Source organism: Canis lupus, chromosome 6 (genome assembly GCF_011100685.1).
Source record: "Canis lupus familiaris isolate Mischka breed German Shepherd chromosome 6, alternate assembly UU_Cfam_GSD_1.0, whole genome shotgun sequence".
In the NCBI taxonomy this organism is placed as follows: Eukaryota; Metazoa; Chordata; class Mammalia; order Carnivora; family Canidae; genus Canis; species Canis lupus.
This window is the reverse complement of record NC_049227.1, coordinates 71,856,878-71,882,967: the sequence shown is the minus strand read 5'-3', so window position 1 is coordinate 71,882,967 and position 26,090 is coordinate 71,856,878. Positions and strand designations below refer to the sequence as shown.

At 40.0% G+C, this 26,090-nt stretch overlaps 1 protein-coding gene across 1 annotated transcript; it reads left to right on the top strand.

Moving 5' to 3' along the window:
- Nucleotides 1-405: 405 nt before the first annotated feature.
- LHX8 (LIM homeobox 8) lies at nucleotides 406-26,090 on the top strand. Its single transcript, XM_038538924.1, has 9 exons — nucleotides 406-483; nucleotides 2,037-2,123; nucleotides 2,922-3,083; nucleotides 6,859-6,980; nucleotides 8,987-9,207; nucleotides 9,714-9,817; nucleotides 14,345-14,440; nucleotides 21,117-21,300; nucleotides 25,371-26,090. The coding sequence occupies exons 2-9, from the start codon at nucleotides 2,049-2,051 to the stop codon at nucleotides 25,445-25,447; spliced, it is 1,041 nt and encodes a 346-aa protein (XP_038394852.1). The 5' UTR covers nucleotides 406-483; nucleotides 2,037-2,048; the 3' UTR covers nucleotides 25,448-26,090.

Sequence of the window (26,090 nt, the reverse complement as noted above, 5' to 3'; positions counted from 1 at the left end):
CCGCGGCCTTGCTCCTGTCCGCGGTGCCCTGGGGCGGGGCGGGGTGGGAGGGGGGGGCCCCCCCCGGCAGGCTCGGACGGCCGCTGACCCTGCGGAGCTGGGATGTGACAAGCAGCCCCAGCAGTGCCATGTATTGGAAGAGCGATCAGATGTTTGCGTGCACCCTAGAAGGCAAGGACGTGCCGGAGCTGGCGGCGCCCCCCGAGAAGGTGAGCGCGCCGACGCCGGGCCGCACCCGCTGCGGGGCAGGCAGTTTCCCGGAGACGCGAGCTGTGCGGGCTCCTTAGGAGGTTCAGAAATTACCTGTAGCGGCCTCCCCTTCAGACCTGGCCAAAAAAAAAAAAAAAAAATTATTTATCGATTACGTCGTAGCGTTAGTCGGTAATCATTGCCTCCCCTCCCCACAAGCTCACTTAACCTGAGGCATGGAGACTGTAATTTGGGAGACGAAGCCTCGAGCCTAAGGCGAGTTCTCGGGTCCATGTGAGTCGTGCTTTTGTTCTCTCTGCCGTGGTGGTCGGGGCGAGTCGGGGCGGGGTGCGTGGGTGGGTGGTGGGGATGGGTGGTGGGTGTCAGGGTGGGACCCGAGGCTTGGCTCCAGGCGTGCGGCCCCCGCGGGCGCAGGGCGCGCATCCAGGCCTCGGGGGAACCCGGGGTGGGGGTGTCGGGGGGGGGCAGGAGGGCCATTTTCCCTCAAATACCAAAAAAAAATAAAAAAAGCAATAAAAGCAAAAAAAGCAAAAAAAAAAAAAAAAAAAGCATAGCAGGGGCGCACGAGTCCCGCCTCGCGTGGAGTAGCCGGGAAAGCGCAGCCGCGCTCGGCGCTGCCCGGGGCGGGACGCGTCGGGGACCCTCCCGCGGGGTTGGAAAGGCCTCGGAGGGCCCGGGGCGGGCGCGCTGACCGGGCTGCGCTCGGGCGCCGCGGGGAGGACCTGTCGGTGCCACCGCGGAGGCGGCCCCAGGCGGCGGCGCACGCTGCGGCCCGGGGAGCGCGCGGGGCCCCGCACAGGGCGGGCCGGGGCGGGAGGCGCCGGGGCTGGGCCCGGGTCGCGGGAGGCGCGGGCGCAGGTGCGCGCCCCCCGTGCCCCCCGCGCCCCCGCGCCCCTCCGCCCCGCGCCAACCCGGGCGCCCGTACCCCGCGGCAGAGAAAGCCCCATCGGCGGCTGCGTTTTCATTTAAGAACAAAACTCCAGCGAAGGCTTGGAAACCCTTGAGTAATGCGCGCTGTTGCTTTAAAACATTTTGACCGGGGGTTGGGGGAGTTCTAATGGCACAAATTAAATTCAGCTGGATATTTTCCATTATTCGTCCCGCTTTTTTTTTTTTTTTTTTTTTTTTTTTTTTTTTTTGCGCGCCGGTTAAAAATAATCCTTTAGCAGCTCGAATGTTGACTTACTGAGCAGTAAGTGGCAATTTACACCTTAAAGAAACGAGTGTAAATCACTCGCGGCTCTAATTGCCCTAAGTTTACGAAAGAGCCGCTGGCTCGGTTTAATCTGAAGCATTTTCATTCAAATTGTCATCGGAACAAACACCAGGCTTCTCAAATCCCGCTGTAATTAGCTTTCAAGTATCCTATTAAACCTCTTCACCTTTCGGGCTATCCAATTCAAAAGAGCTCCCTTTTAAAAATATATATGTGTCTTGCTCTTTTAATTGAGGTTATTAAAGAAATCAAGTTTCTCCCCCACCCCCTCCTCCGACCCTTTTCTTCTCGCCCCCCCGCCCCCGCCCCCGCGCCCGCGTAGCCCCGCGGTCCCCGCTCCGCCGTGATTGACGTCTAGCGGGCGAGCGCTTTGTGCCGGGGATGCTGGTGGCCGACCCGTGGCGGCGGGCGGGGCGCGGGCGGGGGCGCGGGGGGCCGCCCGGCTGGGCTGAGCCCCGGCGGCGGCGGCGCTGAGCTGCGGGCCTGCGCTCCGCACCCCTGCCCGCGGCGCCCGGCCCCGAGCCCTCGGCGCCTTCATCAGGCGCGGCGCGGGGCTGCGCGGGCGGGCTCTGACCGCGGCTCCCCGCGCCCCCCCTGCTCGCGCCCGCAGCGCCGGGGGCCCATGTCGGAGGAGTGCGCGCGGATCGCAGCCCTGGCGGCCGGGAGGACGCGGAAAGGCGCCGGGGAAGAGGGACTGGTGAGTGGGGAGGAGCGGCCCGGGACCCGGGGTGCGGGGGTGGGGGGTGGAGGGCGAGGGCCGGCTCCCCGGGGCTGCCCGGCCGCGGGGGAGACGGTGAGAGAGGCCCGGGGCGGGAGGAGGGGGGGAAGGGGTGCGGGAAGGGGTTCGGGAGCCCGGCAGCAGGGGACAAAGTGAGAGCGGCGGGGGGAGGAGGGAAGGGGCGCAGGCAGGGGTGCGGGAAGGGGTGCGGAAGGAGTTCGGGAGCCTGGCAGCAGGGGACACGGTGAGAGCGGCCTGGGGCGGGGGAGAGAGGGGAAGGGGTACAGGAAGGGGTGCGGAAGGGGTTCAGGAGCCCGGCAGCAGGGGAGACGGTGAGAGCGGCCCGGGGCAGGGGGGGGAAGGGGTTCGGGAGCCGGCATCAGGGGACAAAGTGAGAGCGGCGCAGGAAGGGGTGCGGAAGGGGTTCAGGAGCCCGGCAGCAGGGGAGACAGACGGTGAGAGCGGCCTGGGGCGGGGGAGGAGGGCAGGGGCGCGGGAGCCCAGCCCCAGGGGAGACGGCGAGAGTGTCCCGGGGAAGGGGGAAGCGGTGCGGAAGGGGTGCGGGAAGGGTGCAGGAGCCCGGCCGCAGGGGACACGGTGAGAGCGGCGGGGGAAGGGGCAAGGGGTGCGGGGAGGGGTGCGGGAGCCTGGCATCAGGGGACGAAGTGAGAGCGGCCTGGGGCGGGGGGAGGGGAGGAGGGAAGGGGTGCGGGAGGGGTGCGGGAGCCCGGGCGGGGTGGGGGGAGCCGCTGCAACCGCGCCCCCGGCTTCCCGCAGGTGAGCCCCGAGGGAGCGGGGGACGAGGACTCGTGCTCGTCCTCGGCGCCGCTGTCCCCGTCGTCCTCGCCCCGGTCCATGGCCTCGGGCTCCGCGTGCCCCCCAGGCAAGTGTGTGTGCAACAGCTGCGGCCGCGAGATCGTGGACAAGTACCTTCTCAAGGTAGGGGAGCCGCGGGGCCGGCGAGGGCGCGCGGGGGGCCCCGCACTAGGGGAGCCTCTCCCCTCCCGCCTTCCCGGTGGTCGCCGCAGGCGGGTCGTGCAGGAGGAAGGGGGGGCCGTGGACTCTCCCCCCGTGTGGCCTCGGGCGCTGGCCCCCGGGTGGCTTGTACTGCAGCGGCCGCAGCCCGCGGAGGAGCCAAACCCGCTTAATCCTCGGCCTCCCTTGGAAACGGGGTCTTGCCTGATGGGTTTTCCCGAGCCTGGGTTGTGGTCCCTGCAGCCCCCGCTGGACCCCTACACCTGCCTGCTTCTGAGAGCCCCTAGTGGGTAAACGTTGGCCGAGGCCCCTTTTGCAGTGTCCCCTTTGGTAAGGACCGCTGTGAAGCGCCCCAAGGGATCTTTTCTGGACAGAATTTTTACATAGTTTTATGTTTAGTAACAGTTTAGTAAGGGTTTTTCAAAGTAAAAGTTTGTAGGAGCCCTTACATTAAAAAAAAAAAAAAAGACCTTTTTAGTGCCTCCTTCCTCTTATTAATATTTAGAGGCCACCCAGGGCTTTTTTTTTTTTTTAAGTCCTCTCCCGTGCTTGTGAAAGAAATGGAAATCGCTAGATTTGTAAAGTTAGACCAAAAAAAATAAAACATAAAAATAAAAAAGAGGGGGGGGAGGAGAAGGAAGGCAGGTAGGAAGAGAAGCAAAAAGAAAGATAGAGGGATGCCTGGATGAAGTGCTTCAAGTGATAGTTTGGGAATTGACCGTCTTAATTTGTTTCACTTCTCTCAAAATATTGTGCAGGAATTTTGGAGGGGAAATTTTGGCAGACTAGTTAACCGCGTCATTGAGTGCAGGGTCATGGTCCCATGTGTCTTAATCCTAATACCATGGGTTTTCAACCTCAACAACTCTTTAAAACCACTATTTAAAATAATGATCTCTCTTACACTGAATTAGTAGCAAACCAGTTTACTTTCTGTTCCTTCCTCACCAATCACTCCCCCATCCCCTTTTTTCCAAAAGGAATGATTATGGAGAGTATGCGTTCAAAACTCAAGTTGTTGGGCTTCTTGAAATTTCTACCTCAGTGTATAAAGCTGTTTAATCTGTAAAGTGGGAATAATACCGTATACATACAACCCAGATAAAGCACCAAAAGAAGTTTTGGTGAAAAACTGAAAAGTAAATTAATTTTAATTGGTGACTGAGTTTTAAAGCCGGCAAATTGACACGGCTTTCTCTTTAAATCTGAATTCTTGAGGTATCCCTTTTCACTGTTTCTAGACCTGAGCCTTTTTGGATATCTCCAAATCATTTTTTGGATCAAAACTAGTTTATTATTTCAAGGAGCCCTCTCGATAATTAGCATAGTTTCTAAGAACGCTACTGAATGGATCTATAAAGGCTTTAACACTTCATACCAGAGAGGATTTAGAAAAAAAGAGTATTATGTAGTGACTCTTAACACACCTCTGAATTAGTTTCTAGTGTTCACTTTTATATGTTAAAAATATATTTGTGTATTAGATGTGCTTAGATACCTAAGTTATCTAAATAACTTATATAAAGCTTTTTGTTGTAGGACTGTAGTCCTCCTAGTGAAATATTCTATGTAAAGCCTTATTCTGTCTTTTTTATGTACATATTAGTGTTTAGCTCCAACTAAAGTTTGACATTATAGGATTATTTAAAAACTCTGAGGTTATTTTTTTTTTTGAATACTCATTCTAAAAGAAGTTTAAATTCAATCTGAGTGCCTGGTGAAAAATAATCGGTAGACCTAATAGAGTATTTGAGGGTACAACTGTTTAACACAGAAACTATTTGATATAGAAAAACATCATCTCCTGAAGCAAGTTGAAATTGAGCTAAAACAAAAAGTAGGAGAGGAATTAGAAGTGTCTTTTGCTTCATCTAATATTTCAGTGCCCTGTCGTTTGGATGGTTTTTCTGGCTTGGTCCTATATACATATACAGATTGGATAAATAGCAGCTATCAGGGAAGGTCTGTATTCTCTAGAATTTTGTCTAACTTGCTTTCCTCCCTGAAAAAGAGATGGAAGGTGAGGAGCATTTTTTTTCTTTTTTAAGTAAACTTGAAGGAAAGGTGGCAAACCAGGCGTTAGATTTGGCTTTAGAGAGTTGGAGGGTGGCCCTGGCTCTGCCCTGAAGTCTGAATCTGCACTTGTTTGGAGAGAGGGGTGGGAGGAAAGAGCCTGGGTAAGATCAAAATGTAGAAGTTCCTAAGCATTGAAATATTAAAGGAAGCCTGTATTTTTAAACTTTAATATTCCCATTTTAGGAAAAAATAGAAAATACATATTTGTTTCTAGGATAGTATTAAACATTGTTAATATTTTTTATCCCGATTTCCTCCGTTTGTTTCTTTCCTTCTTCCAAGTTTTCTTATGTAGCAAGAATGCAGTCCAAGCCCAAAACTTAAAATTTTTAAAATTTCATCAAAATGATACTCTCATTAATGCTTTCTTTGGAAAGAGGCCATAACTACAATTAGAAGCAAGTAAAACTTTTTCCTTCAGCTTCGAAATACCTTTTATATTTTGTATCTCACACACACAAAACATTTTGGGGAAAAAGAAGATTTTGAACAGTAGTGCTAATCTGATAGAATCTTTGGACAGATAGGGCTTTTGCTACACTGTTTCATAATAAAGACTATTTCACAATTTCCCCTTTTCACAATTTCATAATTACTACTTTAGACATTAGATCCATTTGTAGGATGTAACGGGTGTTTTTGCATCATTGCTGTTCTTTTACATGAAATGAAATCATGCTCAATTGGTTAAACATAAACTCAGTTCCTGTGTCTATTTAACAAGAGCAAACGCTGGGAGCCTGTATTAAAGGCAAGTTCAACCCAGTATACATCTTCATTCTTGAAGGCTGAAATTGTGGTGCTTCTAGAATTCTGGCAACAGTTTAAGGTGAGGGTTATTATGATTTGTTCCCTGAATTGACAATATTTCATATGCCTATTTAGAAAATATAAAGTGATGTGATTTATTAGACATGATTTTATGGCTTAGTGCTTGGAGTATAAATGGCAAACAATACTTGGGTGCCTTTTTTAGAACCACTTTTAATCAGATTAATTTTTTCTCCAGTAGCCAGATCATTTGTTAGGTTTCCAATAACTTACTCCTTGATTCCGTTATTTAATGTCAGAAAGTCTCTGTCATATCAAGATTTACATCTGTTTTTAACAATTTCTATTTGGTAAGGGAAACGGATTGCCAGACTTCTTTAAAAGGATCAGAATCTTACAAGGCTTCTTTTTCACTTTCTCTCTCTCTCATTTTAACTAGTGCACCACTTATGATTGTTTGGCCAAAAAGTAGATTGAGAAAGTGTGTGGTTTGACTTCTTTAGCTACCAGTTTTCATGGTGGAAAGAATTTGGTGAAAGAAAAAAAGTACAACAAGCCTGCATGTAGGACTTTAAAGTGAGCAAAATTTTCCGTGTCCATAGAAGTTCGATTTCAGAAAGAGAAAAGTACACACCCTGAATTCTTCAAAGGAATAAACAATTTAGCACACAGTGTAAATATGCTATTGTGCTTTTCTGGTTGGGGTCTGAAAGAGAATATATCAAGACACACATTTGTGTAAATGACATCTTTTAGATAGAAACATTCAGAGCATATGTTAAAATATTAAGGAGCCAGGTTTTAAAATTGCTTAATGCACAAAACCAGTGAATGATCCTCTGTTAGTGTGATATTAAAATAGTTTCTTATCCTGCCCCTTTTTCCTTTACAGGTGAATGACCTGTGCTGGCATGTTCGGTGTCTCTCCTGCAGTGTCTGCAGGACCTCCTTAGGAAGGCATACCAGCTGTTATATTAAAGACAAAGACATTTTCTGCAAACTTGATTATTTCAGGTACACTGTGGAAACTTTTTTCGTAGAAACTCCAAGATGTTACGCAAAGAGAATTTTGTAAACAAACTTTCTCGTCCCGCCTTACATATTGAAACCCAGTTTTTCTTATGTAATGGATTTAAAACTGAGAATGCTTCACATTTTTGAGGTATAACTTATATTAAAACAAAATAAGTCTGTTTATGTGTTTTAGGAATTAAAAATACAAAAGCTAATGTAAAATAATTATTTCCTCTTTGGGAATGAGAGTGGTGGCTATTAAAAATAGAGAAAGTTCTTGCTGAGCATAGGTAAAGTATAAAACATAAGATGACCTATTGTGACAAAGTCCGTTATTTGCAGGGGATGCTAAGATGAAATAATTATGGGGGGAAAAAAATCAAGGTTTTGTTAAGTGTTTACCAGTTTACTGTAGAATGATCTCTAATTATACCTACAAAATGTCAGCAGTTTGGAGTCTGAGTTAAACCATATAACTTAGAGGAACTGACCATTTCAATATCAGAAATATACCGAGTCGGATTATTCTACCTAAAAATCCTGTTTCTTTTTGTGTGTTCTTTGATCTTTGCTTTGTGAGATTGTATTTGCCTAAGATATTAAATGTAACATTTTCTCCATGATCTCTTTATAAATTGTTTAAATGCATAGTTTTTTCTAGGGTATAATTCAATCCTTAATAGATAGCTGCCTAGAAATTGAAATTATCCCAAAGCATGACTTTTTAAAATTATCATATTTTTATTTGCATTTCCAAATGAAGAAAAATGTTCATCGTAAAATTGGGAAATTAATACTATATAATGAAGTTTGTAATACTAATTATGTTGTTTACACTCAATTTCAAAAACTGGTTTCAAAGAGTTTAGTGATTGATTTGAATAAAATTGCTAATTAAAAGCACTTCATAAAACCCAGGATTCTTTATTTTATAAAGTGACAGAATTTTATAATTACCAAACACCTATATTTCTCATCAGGCTTTTACTCTGTTTCCTCAAGAATCATAGCAGTTTGCCTCCTCTTTGACTTAAGATATGCAAATCTTAATTTTTTAATGATAATTTAAAGCTTTTTGAAAGGTTTAGTTTCAGCGAGTTATTGAAAGTCTAATTCCTCAGGATTTCTTTTATGCTTCATATTAAATTCCAAAATTTAATTTTAAGTTTCAGTTATTCAGGTTAACTTCAAAAAAAAAAAAAAACTGGCAATACCTCTAAAGATAGACTCATGAGTAGAAACAGACACATCAATAGTTTGATGTAGGATATGCAAGGCCATGACTGATTATGATAGACATAGCAAAGAATGTCCAATTACTCAGACCAGGAGAAAAAAGAAATATTTACATGGGGCATTTTGTTACAGTTAACCTGCATTTTATGTCCAAATAGTTCTCTGAAAGCTTTAGATAATATTTTCCCACGTCCTGTGGCTAGCAATGCAGTAGCTTATTCACCAGTGGAAACAAATCTAAGTTTTCATTCCTTACTCTCAGGGTGAACAGTTTCTGTTCTACCCATCCTTTGATAATATCAATTTTTAGTGTTTAAATATTTTAACTTAAATGATATTTAAAACATTTTTGAATGATCTCAATTTGGTTTTAAGAAGTCATTATATCTTCACTGGTATGCTTCTGCCCTTTTAGGTTTCAACCTGGAGTATATGTGTGTTTGTATCTTGAATCTTTAGGTAATTTATAAATGTTCTGATACTTATTACAAAAGGGACATTGAAACTCCTATTGCATTTATTTTGAAAGAAAAAAATCCAGTCTGCCTTTAATGACAGAGGAGTTTTTGTTTTATAAACAGGTTTGAACTATGGCCTCATCTCAAGTCTTGATATTGACTTTGAGGAAAATAACTGATTCCTGTTTCATTTTCAAAAGATTTAAATACTTAGGTTAATCCAAAGAGTAACATGATGTATTAGTTTGCTCAGGCTGTTGAATATCTCACCACACATTAAAATCTTCACCTCCTGCTCTTCTATTTATGTAGAAGGTATGGAACTCGCTGCTCTCGTTGTGGGAGGCACATCCATTCTACTGACTGGGTCCGCAGGGCCAAGGGGAATGTCTATCACTTGGCGTGCTTTGCCTGCTTTTCTTGCAAAAGGCAGCTTTCCACGGGAGAGGAGTTTGCTTTGGTGGAAGAGAAAGTCCTCTGCAGAGTGCATTATGACTGTATGCTGGATAATTTAAAAAGAGAAGTGGAAAATGGTAAATATATACTTAAAATACTTTGGAGTCTTTTGGGACAGTGAATACAGGGAATAAAAATGATTTTTCCTAAGGTCATTTTAATGCATTATCTTGTGCAGTGTAATTGTGGTAAAACTCATTTAGCATTCTACTGTTAGTGATGATCTCCATGTGTTTATTTGCAGGGAAAGCCATGGCATGTGTATTAGCCTTGTACCATATTCTCAGGCAGCAGCCTTCAATTTAGGGCTCTGTTTTGCTTTTTGTAACCAGTTGTTTTCCTGTATTGGCCTCCTAAGGATGAACCTTAGATGTGTGCTCTTCTAACTTTTTACTCTTTTGAGTAAATATACAAGCCTGTAAGTGGAATATTGTTTCCACAGACTATTTCTAGTGTGTTTTAAACTTACAGATTTGGGCAATCTACAATTTCACACCAAGCCAAGAGATGCAGGAAACATTATTGCTTGATCAGTGGACCCATTTGAGTTACCATCCTGTATACTGTTGTTTTTTAAATGCAGGTAATGGGATTAGTGTTGAAGGTGCCCTCCTCACAGAGCAAGATGTTAATCATCCAAAACCAGCAAAAAGAGCTCGGACCAGCTTTACAGCAGATCAGCTCCAGGTAGACATGACAATGAATTTATGATTTTTGAGGTCCCTCCTGACCAAAACAAGCAAAAAACATAAACAAAAACCCAATTCCCCCCACCACTTCCTCCCCAAAACACCCAAAATACCCCCATGCTATCTAAAAACATTTCCATGTTTTCAAAATGGTTAGCCAGTGCTTGTAATGAATATTAACTTGGTGACTGTATGAAAACATACTTATAACCCTAAAATATTTGTTAGTATTTCCAGAGTCATGATCTGGCATGAACTAATCATTCAAGCTTTATTTCCCTGGGTTTTATTGGTATTAACATCAAAATGCAAACAAAATATTGATCTGTCCTGACTTCCTGATAAAATCAGTTCGACCCAGAAATTTATTTGCATTACTACATATAATAATGATAGAAGACAAAATATTTTAAGACTATTAACAGAAAGAGACATACAGTATGTGGGCCTAGGGGACACTAATGGGTTCACCTTTTTAACAAATTACAATGGCTAAGTTTGTACAATTTTACAAATTGGGAAGAATTGAATATGCCTTACCATAAACAACAGGAATCTAGTTATTGACTCCTCAATCCAGTAAACCTTTTCTTGTTTTTAAAAGGGGTGATTCTATAGTTTGATGCTAAAGGTTGATTATGTCTCCTGAAAAAGGAGGGATTATTTTCAGTTTAGGTGCCCTAAATATAATTGTTATAAGTTCAATTCATGTCAATTGTCAAGAAAATAATAATTACCTCTTGCTTTAAGTCTACACATATGATTCTTTCTGGCATTTTTTCAGATAAAGAAATCACGTTTTCTAAAAGATTAATGTGGATGATGTAGTTGTTTTATGTTAAGGTAAAGTAACATTTATTGAGCGCCTACCATTACTACTGGGTGCTTTATACATAGGATTTATGTTAGCTCAAACTTTAAAGGACAGTTATACGACATTAATGAATGGGTAAAAGTAATATTCTGAAAAATCACATACCGTATTCTAAGACTTGCCAGTGTTTAAGATGAATACAGTAAAAGGGTTTCAAAAGAGACTTTTAATTTGAGGAATGATGAAGAAAAAGATCTTGACATGATGCCAGTATTTCAAGGGAGTTTAGATCATATAAAGCCCTAAATTAGGAGATATGAGTACATGTGGGAGACCTGGCAGCAAAATATGCAGTAGCTAAAAGCTGTCTGAGTTAAAATAGAATTTCTAACATAAATATGTTTTCCATGAAGGGCTGGCTATAATTTTAATGATTATAAGGCTGACTGTAAAAGTTTATGTGAAATTAAAATTATTTCAATTATAATAGCAAAAAGTTGAAACAACTTTAGGTAGATATACAGTTTCATATAGGAAAATACTTACAGGTACTAATTAAATAAAGAGGGAATAATATTTGTGAAGGTTTTTGTGTCAAGTCCTATGCTAGGCATTTATCTACATTCTCTCCTTTAATTCCTAACAGTAATTCCTTGATGTAGGTAGCCTCATCCAAGAGGTGCAGGAACTCCCCTCAAGGCAGACTATCAAGGGAATGGCAGAGAAGAGATTTGGAAACTTCCCCAGTCCTCCGTTTTTTGTTTTTGTTTTTGTTTTTCATTTTGCTTGGCCACCATTCCATGAGTGGAATAAAAGCTCCACTTTATGGCAGCAGCAACTAAAACAAGAGTGAGATTCCAAATCTTGTAGATAGCTTTATAGTTTTAAATTGCAAACATGCATAAGCTATTCTCATCATCATCATGCATTATTATATGAAAATGTGATCTGAATTGTAAGTTTTAAAAGATGTATGTTGGAATAATAGGTTTTAAAAAATGAAAGTGGAAAAAAATGAAAACAAGTGATATGCTTTCAATACATATAATCACTTTTTCAATATTTATTAGTATCTTTCTTATGCCCGTGATGGCTGAAACTATTGAGCTTACAATCTTTGTCCTTAAGCGGTTCTTTCTACCTCAGGAACCTGGAAAACATAGCTGTAAATTTTTTAAGAACTCAAATCATTATATTTTGCTAGAACCTCTAATAAATCAGGCAATGTACCTTCATTGTCTAATGTCCTTTCAGAAAACTGAATATATTCAAGTAGTGCTTCAATTCAGCAAAATGATAAAATATTATAGGTGTTCAAGAAGTCAAGACTATTCATGAAGTTACTGCTTTGGACAGAGGAGAGTTAACATGGGAAGAATAACCGAGATCATTTCCCAAAATTATTTAGAAATTTACAGGAAGAAAAAATAATTTAAGGCTCACAAAAGAGAATAACATTTTGTGTTGGCAAGAGTATTTCAAATATTGCCCCATTTGTAGAAATGATATTTAAGAAGTTCCTGCCAATACTGTGGTTTGCTTATTGTAGTTAGAAACTCTTGCTCAATGATTATTAATATTAAACATGCCAAGGTTAGCACCTAATTTAATCTACTCTCAGATTGACTTGGTCAGCTGCTACTATGCAGATACCTCTCATTTCTGGGATTTCCTGGCCTTAAAATGATGAGTGTCTACAAAGGCACTGTAGGCCATGTTAAAAAGAGCACAGAAAAGAAGTGGGGTGGGTTACAACATCATTAGGGACTGGAGAACAATGAAATTAAAAGGGGCTTTTTGTGTGTGAGATTAAACATTGATGAGCATGTCTTACTTTCCCTTTAGGCTACACCGATTCTGAACCATCAGTGTTCATTTGAGTTTTGCTTTATTCCTTGATGAGAAATTGCCTTATTAAATGTAACTCGGTTCCATTATTAAACTTGTGAATTTGAAATGCATTTGTGGAAAGCATGCTGTTTTTTTTTTTATTAGTTATCAGTAATGGCCTAATAAGCAAATACTTAAATATCTGGTTAACTTTTGTTCTTGAAAAATTAAAAAAAGCAAAGACAATTTGCTCATTCTTTTTTCTCTTTGGGATGTTACGTGCTCAACTACATATGAACACAACTATTTGTACATGATGATACTGAAGTAACACGTTTGGAGTAAGAGAAGAATGAGGTGGACTGAGTGAAATTATGAACTTTTAGGCCAATTCTGCCCATTTTTTAAAGTAAAAATACGTGTGCTGTCTTCAGTGAATGTGTGAACAGATATGGTTGGACATGAAGCCAGGAATAACTTATTCTAGAAGTCACAAACCAGAGAGAACTTAACTGAAAGAATTACACAATTTGTAAACCTCCTAAGGTTTCCTGGAATAATATTAGTCTCTTTCTCCCCACAATCTTCAGATTTTCCTCACTTTGTCAGGGTTCATTCTATTACAAACCCTTAAGAACCTACTATGTGATGGGAAAGGGTATAGCTCCAGGGGATATAAAGAATAAGGCATTCCCTTGGCCCTCAAGAAGCTTACTTTCAGCTTTGGAGAGTGACACCCAATAATGAATCCCTTTGCTGCCATGTGATGCATGTAGTGGCTGAAGGACTGTATTATATAAGGAGCATAGTGGAGAATGTAATTAATTTTGCCCACGGGAAATGGTGTTGAGGCCAGGGGTGGCATAAGGTCTTTAGGTAGGTTGATTACCCCCATCCCACACCCATAGACATGTACAGACATATTGGATGACAGTCGCCCTTCTCCCATCTTTTATAATACTTTCCTTATATTTTATACTATTTCCCTCAGTTGATTGACTTTGAAATAGTAAAATTCAAATATCCCCCTTGATTCCCATGAATTCCTCTTCAAAGGAGTCCAAAGCCCTTGGCTTATGCTTTATTCGGGTACTCCCTCCTGCTCCATGCTCTCCCCTTTACCTCGTAGTGTTGGTAGTTATCGGCATGTGCATATCATTGTCTCAAACAGTTGAGACCAGGGACAGTTTTTTCACGTATCACTGTCTCATGGCACTTAGCGCATTTTCTAACCCAAAGGTGCATATCAAACACCTGGGAGCTTTTTCAATATGCAGGTATTTAAATCCCAGAAAATTCTTACTCGGCGAAATGATTGATATCTTTTTTTAAGATCCCTGATACTGTTTTGCATAGATCAAGTGCTCAAAACAATTAATATTGGAGTTATTACAATTAAATGGAATCCAACTTTTGCACTATATACTATTTGCTGATTGGTAAAAATTGTAGTATGGGCCCATTTAGCTCAGGAGAGGCTGAAGATGCGTTTGATAGGATTTTTGTATTTTTAAAAGTTATATAATGTAAGAAATTTTTAGCAAAATGAAAAGAATAACCAATAGACTTCTACCATTTATTCATTTCATTTGTGTGTAGAAGAATGGAAGAGCAAAGGTGAGCTCATTTTTAACAGCATAGCTGAGAAAAACAAGTTTTATGTTGAAATGTATTATTTTTTAAAAGATCTTAATGTATCAATATGTAAATTTCTAACACATGCTTTCTCGTCATTTATATCTATTCCCCATATTGATTTTCAAGTAGTAAAATACAAGCGTCTTATTTTCTTGTGCATGCCTTATCGCTCTAGTCATCAAAATGCAAAAGATTGAGCTTCTTAAATCTAGCTGTTTACTATCATTATTTCTTTTTAAACAGGTTATGCAAGCACAGTTTGCTCAGGACAACAACCCAGATGCACAGACCCTCCAGAAACTGGCAGAAAGGACAGGCTTGAGCAGACGTGTGATACAGGTGATTATTTTAAAGGTTAATCAAGAGATCCCAGAGGTTCTGTTCCAGGTCTTTATGAATGTGTGTTGCGTGTGTCTATGTGTGCCAAGAAATGTCAAATCATTAGCTTTCCATTTTAGGTCTCTTCATACTCTACATCAACTTTTTTTTTTTTTTTAATCTGATAATTAGTCTGCTTGAGCTGGGCTACCAATTGTTAAATGACGTTGTTTACAAGTTACTTCATTTGGTTCTCACAGCAACCCTAAGACCCTCAAGCTAAAAAAGACAACTGTGGTTCCAAGCTAGAGCTGATACTGAAGCTAGTAATTTTTTCCCACTTTTCTGTGATTGTATATGCGAGTGAGAAGTGTGTGTGTGTGTGTGGGAGCAGATGGTCTTTGTTAAAGTTCCAAGTAGAGGAAGTGGTGTGAACAAAGCTAGGGAAGGATGAATTAGAGCAAATTCATTGAAATTTTAGTTTTGTATTTGAAAATTGTGAGAGAGAAAATTTTTAGAGCTAAACTTGTAGAGTTCTGTCCTGAGCAGGAGACAGCCATGGTAGCTGGTGGCAGTACATGGGAAGAATTAGGATTAGAAAGTCTAGATTAGAGATACACATATTAGTTGAGATGCCCAGCAAAGTAGTGTTTTTTTTGAAAAGAGACTTAAATGAGATAGTAACCTAGAATTCATTGAGAAACGTTTTATTGCTTGCATGCTGGTGGCAAGAGACACGAAAGGGACCTGGACACTGTAATGGGGAAAGAGACAAGTGAAGAATGATTCTTAAATTTGAAGTCAGAGTATCCATGGGAATAGTGCTACTGACAGGAATATTAGAGTCAAAAGAAAGATGATTTGGTAACTGGGAAGGAAATGAATTTCCTTTTAGCTCTGCCAGTCGTGCAGTGATGGTGCCAGTTGGGTATATAAACAGGTATCTTTAAAAGGTGAACAAGACTCAAAAATATCCAGTGCTATGAAATTGGATAAGATCCTTTAGAATGAGATCATAGAAGTAAAAAAGGAATGGACTTTAGGGAGAGAGGAGAGCAAGGGGTGCTATTAGAATGGGATATAGTAACAGCCAGGATGAAGGAATGAGTTTGATAGAAAAGCATCATAGAAACCAAAGGAATGTGTTCAAGGTGGAGGTGGGTGACTGTGTCAAGATCTTACAGAGAAATCAGGGAAATGGAAAATAATTTTAAATAACAGTCAAGGTTCTAAAAAATTTAAGGAATTCATGTCAGTAACCATAACCAGCAAGATGAAATTTAGTTTCGGGAGGGGAGAGTTAAAATCCAACGTAGTACATATGTTTTATTTCTTAAAAATTGGGTGGCTGATAAATAGGTGCTCATTGTTCAATTTATTCTTATTAAGCCTGAGGGATCTCATAGTTAACAAGTCATCTATGCAGAGAAGCTGTTGGGAAAGACCTGATGGTATTGCAGCTTCTTTAAACACTTACATTCCCAGTAGACTTGGCTGACTGTAAGTATAATGAGGCTCTCTGAAGGAGGTGCATCATATGACCTCAGTGCTTTTCAAATGTCCAGGGTATTATGTTTATTTCCACATGCCAAATTTTTTTTTAAAATTTTATTTATTCGAGAGAGAGAGAGAGAGAGAGGCAGAGACACAGGCAGAGGGAGAAGCAGGCTCCATACAGGGAACTCGATGTGGGACTCGATCCCAGGACTCCAGGATCACGCCATGGTCTGACGGCAGCCGCTAAACCGCTGAGCCACCCAGGGATCCCTCTGTGTGCCAAATTTTAAAAAGGAGTTTTAGCAAGAAACCAATCTGAACAGACTGTTTCCCTTAGAGACAGGCTAATAAGGTCATGAAAGAAGTAGAAATTATCTAGTTATTAGATAAATTATGTGCTAATATTAATGGCAATAGGAATATTTGTCTGGAGATGAGATAGTAAGGGAAGGGATGGTATAAACAGTGTAAGTATCTTTAAATATAGGTGGAAGGCTGTCTTGCAGATAGTAGAATCAGGTCTTCGCAAGGGAATGAAACAAGAGGCAGATTTCACTCATGATGAAGAACTTTCTTAGCATGAAAGTCTTCAAAAATGATAAGGGCTGCCATTGGAGGTAGTGAATTTCCTGTACCTGGAAATGGAGCTTCCTTTGTTGAGGTAGTAACAGACTCCATGGGCTGAGGGTTCCATCTTAGGAGCCTGTATGTTCAACGACAAGGACTACTCTAGCTAAGCCAATTCATGACTATTATGTCTTAAATTATTTTGAAGTTGGAAGCAAGGGGAAATGAAGGGTTTTCTGAAAGCTCTTCTTACTATTTGAAGAAATAAGAACCCCCAATAATGTCATGAAATCTCCAAGTGTTTAGGTCACCAGTATTACGGGCAAGTTATCTTGATTCCAAGTACTAGACCTTGGAGAATATATTGTTGGATGGTGGTTTTTAATATGTGAGAATTGAATTTAAATATTTTTGATAAAGTAGCAAAGGAAGGGATACTAGAATGTAAATATACATACTATTTGTATATACGCATATAACTCCTTTATGGTATTTTTGAAGAATCAATTTCTGTGATCTCAGTAAAATCATAACCTCTTTGTCCAGTCACTTCCTAGCATTAAGGACACTTTAGAAAAATGAAAAAGTTTTAATTACTAGGCCTTGATTCTAATGTGCAAACTCTGTTACCCAAAGATTAGGTAGAAATAATGGTCTGACACATAGAGACACTCTCACCTTTACTAGCTAAAGTCAACTTAGTGAGAAATTAGTAACAGACCAGATCATCATAGTATGGAAATCACAAAAAAAGGTGGATGATTTTACTTTTAACGCTGCGTCCAGATACAATCACCATTCACATGCCCTTTCTAATAGGTGAATTATGAGTTGTGTATTTTACAGAAACAGAATAAAACATTGCTACTTCTTCCAGTCAGTGTCCTAGGAGTACGTGTCCATATTAAGATTTATGTCATTTTTATTGCTGTACATCTTAAGCATGGCACAATTTATTTACTTTATTTCCATCTTTTCATTATCATAAAAGTGCTGTAATAAATAACACTGTATATACACCTTGCTCTTTGTTCCTTAGTTTCCAAGGAGAAATTTCTAGAATCGATGTTGAGTCGAAAGAAAAAACATGTTTAGGGCCTTTCATGACTGATTAACTGATAGTACAAAAATCACCTTCCAGAAAGTTCATACCAGTTTATTCTGCCAGGAGCTATAGATGAAAGTTTCCTTTCACCAACCATGCAAATCCTGAATACAGTTATTCTTTTACATTCTTTGCAATTTTGGTAGAAAAATCTCATTGTTTTTATTTTATATTTCTTTCCTTATCAGTGAACTTTAACATGTTTGCTTATTTTGTAATTTTAGAAATATGTTTTTAGTCCACTTTCCTATCGGATGATGATCCCTTTTCTTTCCATCTTACTGACTTTTATTCTATTTATCATGTCAAACTTCCATAGTTCATCAGTTTATTTATTTTCTTCACATAGAACTTTTATACATATATATGAAATACATATATATTTTTAAAGACTTTATTTAATTTTATTTTTCTAAGATTTTATTTATTTATTGATGAGAGACAGAGAGAGAAAGGGGGTGGGGGCAGACACAGGAGGATGGAGAAGCAGGCTCCATGCTGGGAGCCTGACGTGGGACTTGATCCCAGGATTCCAGGATCACGCCCTGATCTGAAGGCAGCGCTAAACCAGTGAGCCACCCGAGATGCCCGACTTTATTTTAGAAAGAGAGTGAGCACAAATGGGAGGAGGAGCAGAGGAGAGGGCGAGGGGAAAGGGTCTCAAGCAGACTTCTCCCCCAGCACAGGACTCCACCTGGGGGTCAGTCTCAGGACCCAGAGATCATGACCTGAGCCAAAACCAAGAGTCAGACACTTAACCAACTGATCCACCCAGGCGTCCCAGAACTTTTACATTTTTATGTGTTCAAATCTCTCAATATTTTTTTCTTATAACATCGGCCCTTTCTATGCTTCTCCACTTAGAGAGTTTATCAATATTGACTGTTGTTTTCCTTAAATGTTTTTGGTTCCAATTATTTACACCTAATCTTTAATTTGTCTGGAATTGAAGTTTGATTAAAAAGGGATTTTACCATTTCTTTTCCTTGCAAATGATTAGCCAGGTTTCTCTAAATCAGTATTATGCCATGCTTTCCCAATAATTTAAAATTCCTTCTTTTTCTTTTTTTATACTTATTTATTTATATATTTTAAAGATTTTATTTATTTATTCATGAGAGACCCAGAGAGAGAGAGAGGCAGAGACACAGGCAGAGGGAGAAGCAGGCTCCACGCAGGGAGCCTGATGTGGGACTCGATCCCGAGTCTCCAGGATCATGCCCTGGGCTGAAGGTGGCGCTAAACTACTGAGCCACCCAGGCTGCCCAATTCCAGCTTTTTCATTCAAAAAATTCTGACATTTGACTCTTCGGGCTTTCTCAAGAATGTATCTTATGGATTAGTCTTCTCTTTTGCAGAATGTCTACCTAGCCTGCTCTTAGTTTATACAGTTTACAATTTAGAACTCAAAAAATTATAAAGTATGTTGTTCAAAAGAAGTTTTAACTCTTCTTGGAGATTTGCAAAAGAGAAAGAATTTTAAGTCAGTGAGTAGCGTCAAAAGGATTTGTGTTTAAATTCTAGAGCTGAGTAGCCCTTCTGCAAGAAGTTATTCTCTGATGTCTGGAAATGTCAACTCTGTTTTTTTCTGTGCAAGTTACATGACATTTTGTGTTTACAAACCTCTCTTTGCCTGATTACCTGTTGATGATCTTTCCAAGGAGCTATTTGAGTCAGGATTAAGGTAGTGTTTCTGCTGTTTGTATGTTATGCCTTTTTCATATTATTTCCAAAGTCTGGACTTTTTTTTTAAACAACTGAATAGATTCCATCCAAAGAAACTCCGGGAACCATAGTGCCATGTCCATCAGGTTTATGTAGCCCACCAGGGTGCAGGTCTTCTGGGGACTGTTGGGGAAAAGGCTGGTGGCAGTAGTTCTCTTTTCCAAGTTGGAGAACATAGGAGTCCATCTTCTTGCCTGGGTGGGGGACAGTAGTGACACCTATGAAGGAGCCGTGAAGAGAACTATGACTGGAGACTTTGGGTTTGGTCCCTGTGTAAGTACCTGAGAGTCAAATACTCCAGAAATGGGGGAGAAGACTGTAACCCCCCACTCTTTTTCCTTAATATATGCCTTCGTCTTGTTTCCGAAACATTCCTTGGGTGCTACCTTTCAGCCACCTGTTCGGGGCTGCATACTCCATTACATAATCCATTTTTCTTACTTTAGTTTTAACTCCTAGAGTTTATACATTGCCAGCTCTCTATTTTTGAGTCCCAAAGGGCAGGATGTAGCTTTGAAAGCAGGTCAGGTTTCCCGTGTAAAACTTTTTGTAGATTCCTTCTCTTCTATATTATTCAGCCCTGATTCCCTTGTGCCATAAAATAACTACCTGCCAGCCCTGGACAGAGGCTCATGCCCCTGATCTCTCCCTGGCCTTCTTCCCTGACACTGAAATGCTCCTATTATAATTTCCTTAAAGGTTTTTATTCCTCCACTCTCTTTCTCTTCATGACAGACTTGCATGGAGTGATAACGAATAGGTGCTATGTTATTTTTTTTTAGATTTATTTATTTATTTATGATAGGCAGAGACACAGAGGGAGAAGCAGGCTCCATGCTGGGAGCCCAACGTGGGACTCGATCCCGGGTCTCCAGGATCGCGCCCTGGGCCAAAGGCAGGCGCTAAACCGCTGAGCCACCCAGGGATCCCTGTGCTACGTTATTTTAATATTTTAATAAGAGTAATACTCTGTAGTCAACTTTTATCTAATGACAGGGAGTTAAAACACAGGCATATTCATTACTGGGAGCATTCTGGGCAACCTAGCTTCACTCACCCTGACCTGGCTCAAAACCCTGTTTGCCTTGAGTTTGCTTCCTTTATTTCTGTGATAGAGTAGACAAGAGGATGATTAGCTCTTTACATTTTGCGAGCTGTTTCACCGGTGGATTTGTTTGTATTTTATTCTGCTTAAGCATTACTCATTTTTTCTTATTATAAGCCTGACCTTAACATACTTCTTAGGGAACCTAGTCTATGTATTCACTAAGAGAAATTGAACTCAGCAGGTTAAGATGTGATTGGAATAACTGGATCAAGAGGTTTGTAGAAAGCTTTAAGTTCTCAGTAGGGATTTTAGTCATTTGGAAAAGGATTTGAAATCAGTCCAGCAGGTGTCTAAGAATACATTTAGTTGAGTTTTTTGTGGTGGTTGTTAAGTTCTGATTTAAAGGGCTTTATTTCTATATTTCTTTTTGTCCCAAATGCCAGTAGTTAAAGCCAAAGAAACTTTTCTGGAATTCTTGAGCTGCTTCCCTCCCTTTTTGTTTTGGAGGATGCTGATGTAGAATGGAATTGGCTTTTAAGTAAACCACGCGATAGCTACTATTTGAGCAAAGAAAATGAGCGTTGTTATTTGTGCAAATGTTTCTCTTCTGTCTACAGAGCTGCTTAAAAAGCTTCTTAGATTTATGCTGTGCTTACATGGTAGAGAAATTGAGGACTCATTTCTTTTTAGACCGAGGAGATCATGTACACAGAAGCTGACATGTGACTGACTACATTGCTTCTCTCCTTCCTCAGGTGTGGTTTCAGAATTGTAGAGCACGCCATAAGAAGCACGTCAGTCCTAATCACTCCTCTTCTGCCCCAGTCACAGCAGTCCCACCCTCCAGGCTGTCTCCACCTATGCTAGAAGAAATGGCTTATTCTGCCTACGTGCCCCAAGACGGGACGATGCTAACTGCGCTGCATAGTTACATGGATGGTAGGTATCCCGACCTTTAGCAGCTGTTTTCGAAGTACAATAACTGATAACTGCTAATGCTAGCTGATTGGTAGGATTCATATTTTGAAATTATTAGTCATAGCTGAAAAATATTAGGGTGGGGGTGTGTAATAGGGAGCAGAAATGTGCAAACATCCTTATTTCTGTGGCTACATCTTAAGGGAGACGTTTAACACCCACTTCACAGCTAAAATACAAATATTGATGACCGTTAGCACTTGATTTTTTTTTACCTGGTGGGGGGGGACCTTTTTGTTTGATATTTAAGTAATTTATTTTCCTATGATCAAAGTGTTTACACTCTGAGTTTTATTTATTTTTTAATTTAAATGAATTAGAGTACAGTATATTATTAGTTTCAAAGGTAGAGGTCAGTGATTCATCAGTTGCATATAACACCCGGTGCTCATCACATCATGTGCCCTCCTTAATGCCCGTCACCCATTAGCCTTTCCCCCCTGCCCACCACCCCTCCAGCAACCCTCAGTTGGTTTCCTATACTTAGGAGTCTCTTACAGTTTGCCTCTCTCTCTCTCATTGCACCTTATTTTATTTTTCCCTCCCTTCCCCTATGATCCTCTGTTTTCTTAAATTCCACATGAGTGAAATCATGTATGATAATTGTCTTTCTCTGATTGACTTCGCTCAGCATAACACCCTCTAGTTCCATCCACGTCGTTGCAAATGGCACACTCAAGAGTTTTAGGTAGGAGTTAGTGAAGACATTGTTTTGTTAAAGCAAAACATACATACGGGAAAGTGCACACATAACAGGTATCCAGCTTGATGAATTACTAAAGTGAGCCTATCCATGTAAATACTGACCAGAGGAAATAGTAGAACATAATTAACACCCCAGAAACCTCTCTTATGTCCCCTTCCAATTAGTATCCTCTTCCTCCAGAGTAACATTGCCTTGATTTCTAAAATCCTATTGTAGTTTTGCCCATTTTTGAGCTTTACATAAACTGAATCATACGGAATGTATTGTGTATCTCACTTCTTTCAACTACATTGTTGTGAGATTCACTTGTATTGCTGCAACAATCAGTGATTTGCTTTATTGTTATATAGAATTCCACTGTGGGAATATACCACAATTTAACCATTTTATGGTGTTTGAGCATGTTTAGACTTCTATGAATATGCTGCTATGGACTTGATTGTACATGCTTTTTGGTGTACATTAATTCACACCTCTGTTTGGTATGTACCTGGGAGTGGAACGTGGGGTCATGGGCTACACATACACCCAACTTCAGCTGATTCTCCCAGTTTCTCACAGTGGTTGAACCAGTTTACACTTGGACCAGCATTATGTGAGAGTTCAAGGTGCTCCACACTCTTGCCAACACTTGGTATGGTGTGACTTCTTAATTTTAACTAATTTGATGGCCGGATAGTGCTCATTATTTTAATTTGCTTTTCTCTCATGACTGAAGAGATTGAGCATGTTTTCAGCAGGAATTTATATATCTTTTTTTTTTCTTTTTCTTTCTTTTTTTTAATTATTTATTTATTTGTTTATTTATTTATTTTGGTGAATATCTCCTCCTATTCAGTGACTTGCTGCCTTCTACTCTCTTAAGGGTATGTTTTGTTGAATACAGATTCCTTATCTTAATATAGTTCATTTCATCAGGTTTTTTTTCCCTTCATGGGCAGTGCTTTCTTTGTGACCTATTCAAGAATTTGTTTCTCTTCAGATAGTGAACATATTCCTCTTAGGCTACCTTCTAGAAACTTATCTTACCTTTGACATTAAGATTTACAGTCTGTCTGGAATTGAATTTTGTATGTGCTATGAGATAGGAAGCAAAGTTCTATTGTTATATTGATAAAAATACCAATTTCCCAGCTGCCACATTTCTCATAAATCAACTGTTCATTCATATAATGTAGGTGTCAATTTGTGTATATTCTATTAGACTATTTCTTTTCATCTTGCTAATTGTTTTAATTATGCAAGTCCTACAATTCTTGATATCCAGTAGAAAAAAGTCTTACTTTGTGTTGTTTGTGTTGCCTGTTCTTGACCCTTGCATTTCCATAAATTTTACCAGCTTGTCAATTTCTACCAAAAAATAGAAATTGATATAGTCTATTAGATCACTTTGTAAGAAATTGCCATCTTAGTATCACCTTCCATCCTATGAACTTTATATTTCTATTTATTCAGACCATCTTTAAGTACTTTTTTTATATTCTAGAGTTTTTGGTTCAGTAATCTTGCACATCTAAGGTTCATTCATAAGTATTTGTTTTGATGCATTTGTTAATGGTATTTCCTGTGTATGTGGAAATTTAGGTTGGGAGCTTCCCCCCAAACCCCCAGGACTTTGAAGGTAAGATAACATTGGCTTCTGGCTTCCATTATTTCCATTGTTTAGAATATGGATAGTTAATCTGATGCTACCTATTGTTGAAATCAGCTTTTGGTCTTATTCTTGCTCTTTTGAAAGTAAATGTCATTTTAGTCCTTTTATCCCAGCTTTTCTCTGTGTTTGTTTTTCAATTTTATTATAATGATATGCTTCTTGAGTATGTAGTTTGATGTATTTAATTATGGAAAAGTCTCAGTTTTTGTCTCTTCAAATGTTGTTTCTGCCCCTTATGAAAAAATTCCATATTTTCCAGGTTTGACCTTCCATGCTTTAGTCTAGGTATTTTCTTCTGACCTATCTCCAGGTCACTAAGTCTTTATCTAATATGGCATAAAACTTACCCACTGAGTTGTTAATTTAGTTATTGTATCTTCAGTTTTAGAATTCCATTTCATTCTTTAATATAGTTTGCATTCCTATGCTAAATCTTCTATTTCTACCACTTTATTCCTCAATAAAATTATTATAGTAGTTATACTAAAGTTTATGTCTAATTACAGCATCTGGATCTCTTTGTTTTTAGTCAAATCATGTCTTATTTGTCTTTTTATTTTTTTATTGCACTTCAGATGTTGGGTATGAAAAACTAGAAATAATTTGAGGCTCTGGATGGTCTCTACCAGAGAGGATTTGGTTTTGTCTCTGGCAGGAAGTTAGAATAGGGTAAGATCAACTTAATCCAATCAGGATCAGTCGCCACGAAGCCTGATACATTTCTGGGTCACTACTTGTATTTAGCCTTGTGGGATCCCAGACAGAGCCTGCATTTTGTTGTGTTTTGTTTCTGTTGTTTTAAACCAGAGCTTCTCTTCAGTGGTCCCTGATCTTTCATGTTTGTTCCGCATCTCCCAGCCAGATTCTAACTCCTGAAAGTCCACTCAAATTCTCAACCTCTCAGACATTCCTTTTCTTTGAAAATTGTCACTAAATTTGAGGAGTAGGGGGTGGGAAGTAGCCTCATTTTATTTTCCTTCTCTTCTGGGACTTGCTTTGCAAGTTGTCATTATCTTGGTATTTTTAGATGCCTTCCAACAGATTTTTTAAAAATTTTGGCCAGCTTTCCTAGTTGCTGTCAATGAGAGGTTTGATTTGAAGCATCATAGACCTTGCTGAGAGTGGAAACTTCATTTTAAGTTTTGGTTAAATAAAAATCAGAGCCTGTACCATTGTTGCTATTATATCAGCATTAGATTTGTGTGTGTTCACATGAATGAATATAGTGTTGCCTGGGTCAAGTGTGCTTTGATGTATGTTTAGGAAAGAGGCAGTTAAGCATTCATAAATGAGAATTTGGTGGTGGGGTCATCCTATAGACACCTTTATGTGGAAACTAGCAGCATTTCTGGAGACAAAGCTTTTGTGTTTTCTAGCTGCAGGGTAAAGTGCAGTGAATGGGGTATGGATGGAGGACATTACAGTGTCAAAAGCTTGTGGCCCCAAAAAAAGGTTTGGGGGGTAAAATATTGCTGGATTCTCATTTAATACTGTACTCCCTATGCTGAATAAGTTAATGCTTCTGCTGAGGTTAGTGGAATGAGTATAGCTTGGTGCCCTCAGCTATAATGAGTATTGAAAATGCATTGCCTTGGATTGTTTTTGTTTGTTTTTAAATCAGTTTTATTCCTCGCTACAAAACTGATCCACAAATTTCTTTCTATTTTATAGCTCATTCACCAACAACTCTTGGACTCCAGCCCTTGTTACCCCATTCAATGACACAACTGCCAATAAGTCATACCTAATTCCTTTTTTCAGGGATAGAAATGATTAAGGATATAATCTTGTCACTTATGTATAAAATACCATTGAAAAGATATTAATGTTAATTTTTTATTTAACACTCAAAGCATTTTCAACATCACTTTGCTGCCCAGGTATGTATCTATAGTTGGCCTGCAAGACACTTTTATTGATTATTCATTTTTTTTTGTAAAATTTATGTTTACAAGAAGAAAACAAATCGAAACTTTTTTTTTTTGTATTGTCTGGAAATAGTTCACTCTAGTGTGTATCTGTTAATTTATTTGTCATCAAAAGAGCACTTTGCCTAAAAGAAAGGACTGACAAGTGTGCAAAATGTTTACAATCCTTTGTGAAATTGTAGTTTATCATTAGTTTGTATCTGTAAGTTATTGTTCTAAATATTACCTGTATTTTTTGTTATATACAACTTTATACTTTGAAGCCTGTATCTGTGAATTTGCAACTGAAATTTATTTTGCCAATGTTTTCTGAATGAATTGAATAAAGCTTCTGTTGTAGCATGCCATGCAAACACATTATTGTGTTTGTGGTTGATGAATTATGGCTGTAAATAACACTATAGTTTAATAAGCCCACCACTCTAAGTTTATTAAACATTTTCCATTCTTGTGAAAGTTTCAA

Excerpts from the sequence above, each read along its gene's own strand:
- LHX8 (XM_038538924.1), top strand. The coding sequence starts at position 2,049 with ATGTCGGAGGAGTGCGCGCGGATCGCAGCCCTGGCGGCCGGGAGGACG. Across the intron at positions 9,208-9,713 it reads AAAAAGAGAAGTGGAAAATG|GTAATGGGATTAGTGTTGAA; the intron begins GTAAATATATAC and ends TTTTAAATGCAG. Across the intron at positions 9,818-14,344 it reads TTACAGCAGATCAGCTCCAG|GTTATGCAAGCACAGTTTGC; the intron begins GTAGACATGACA and ends CTTTTTAAACAG.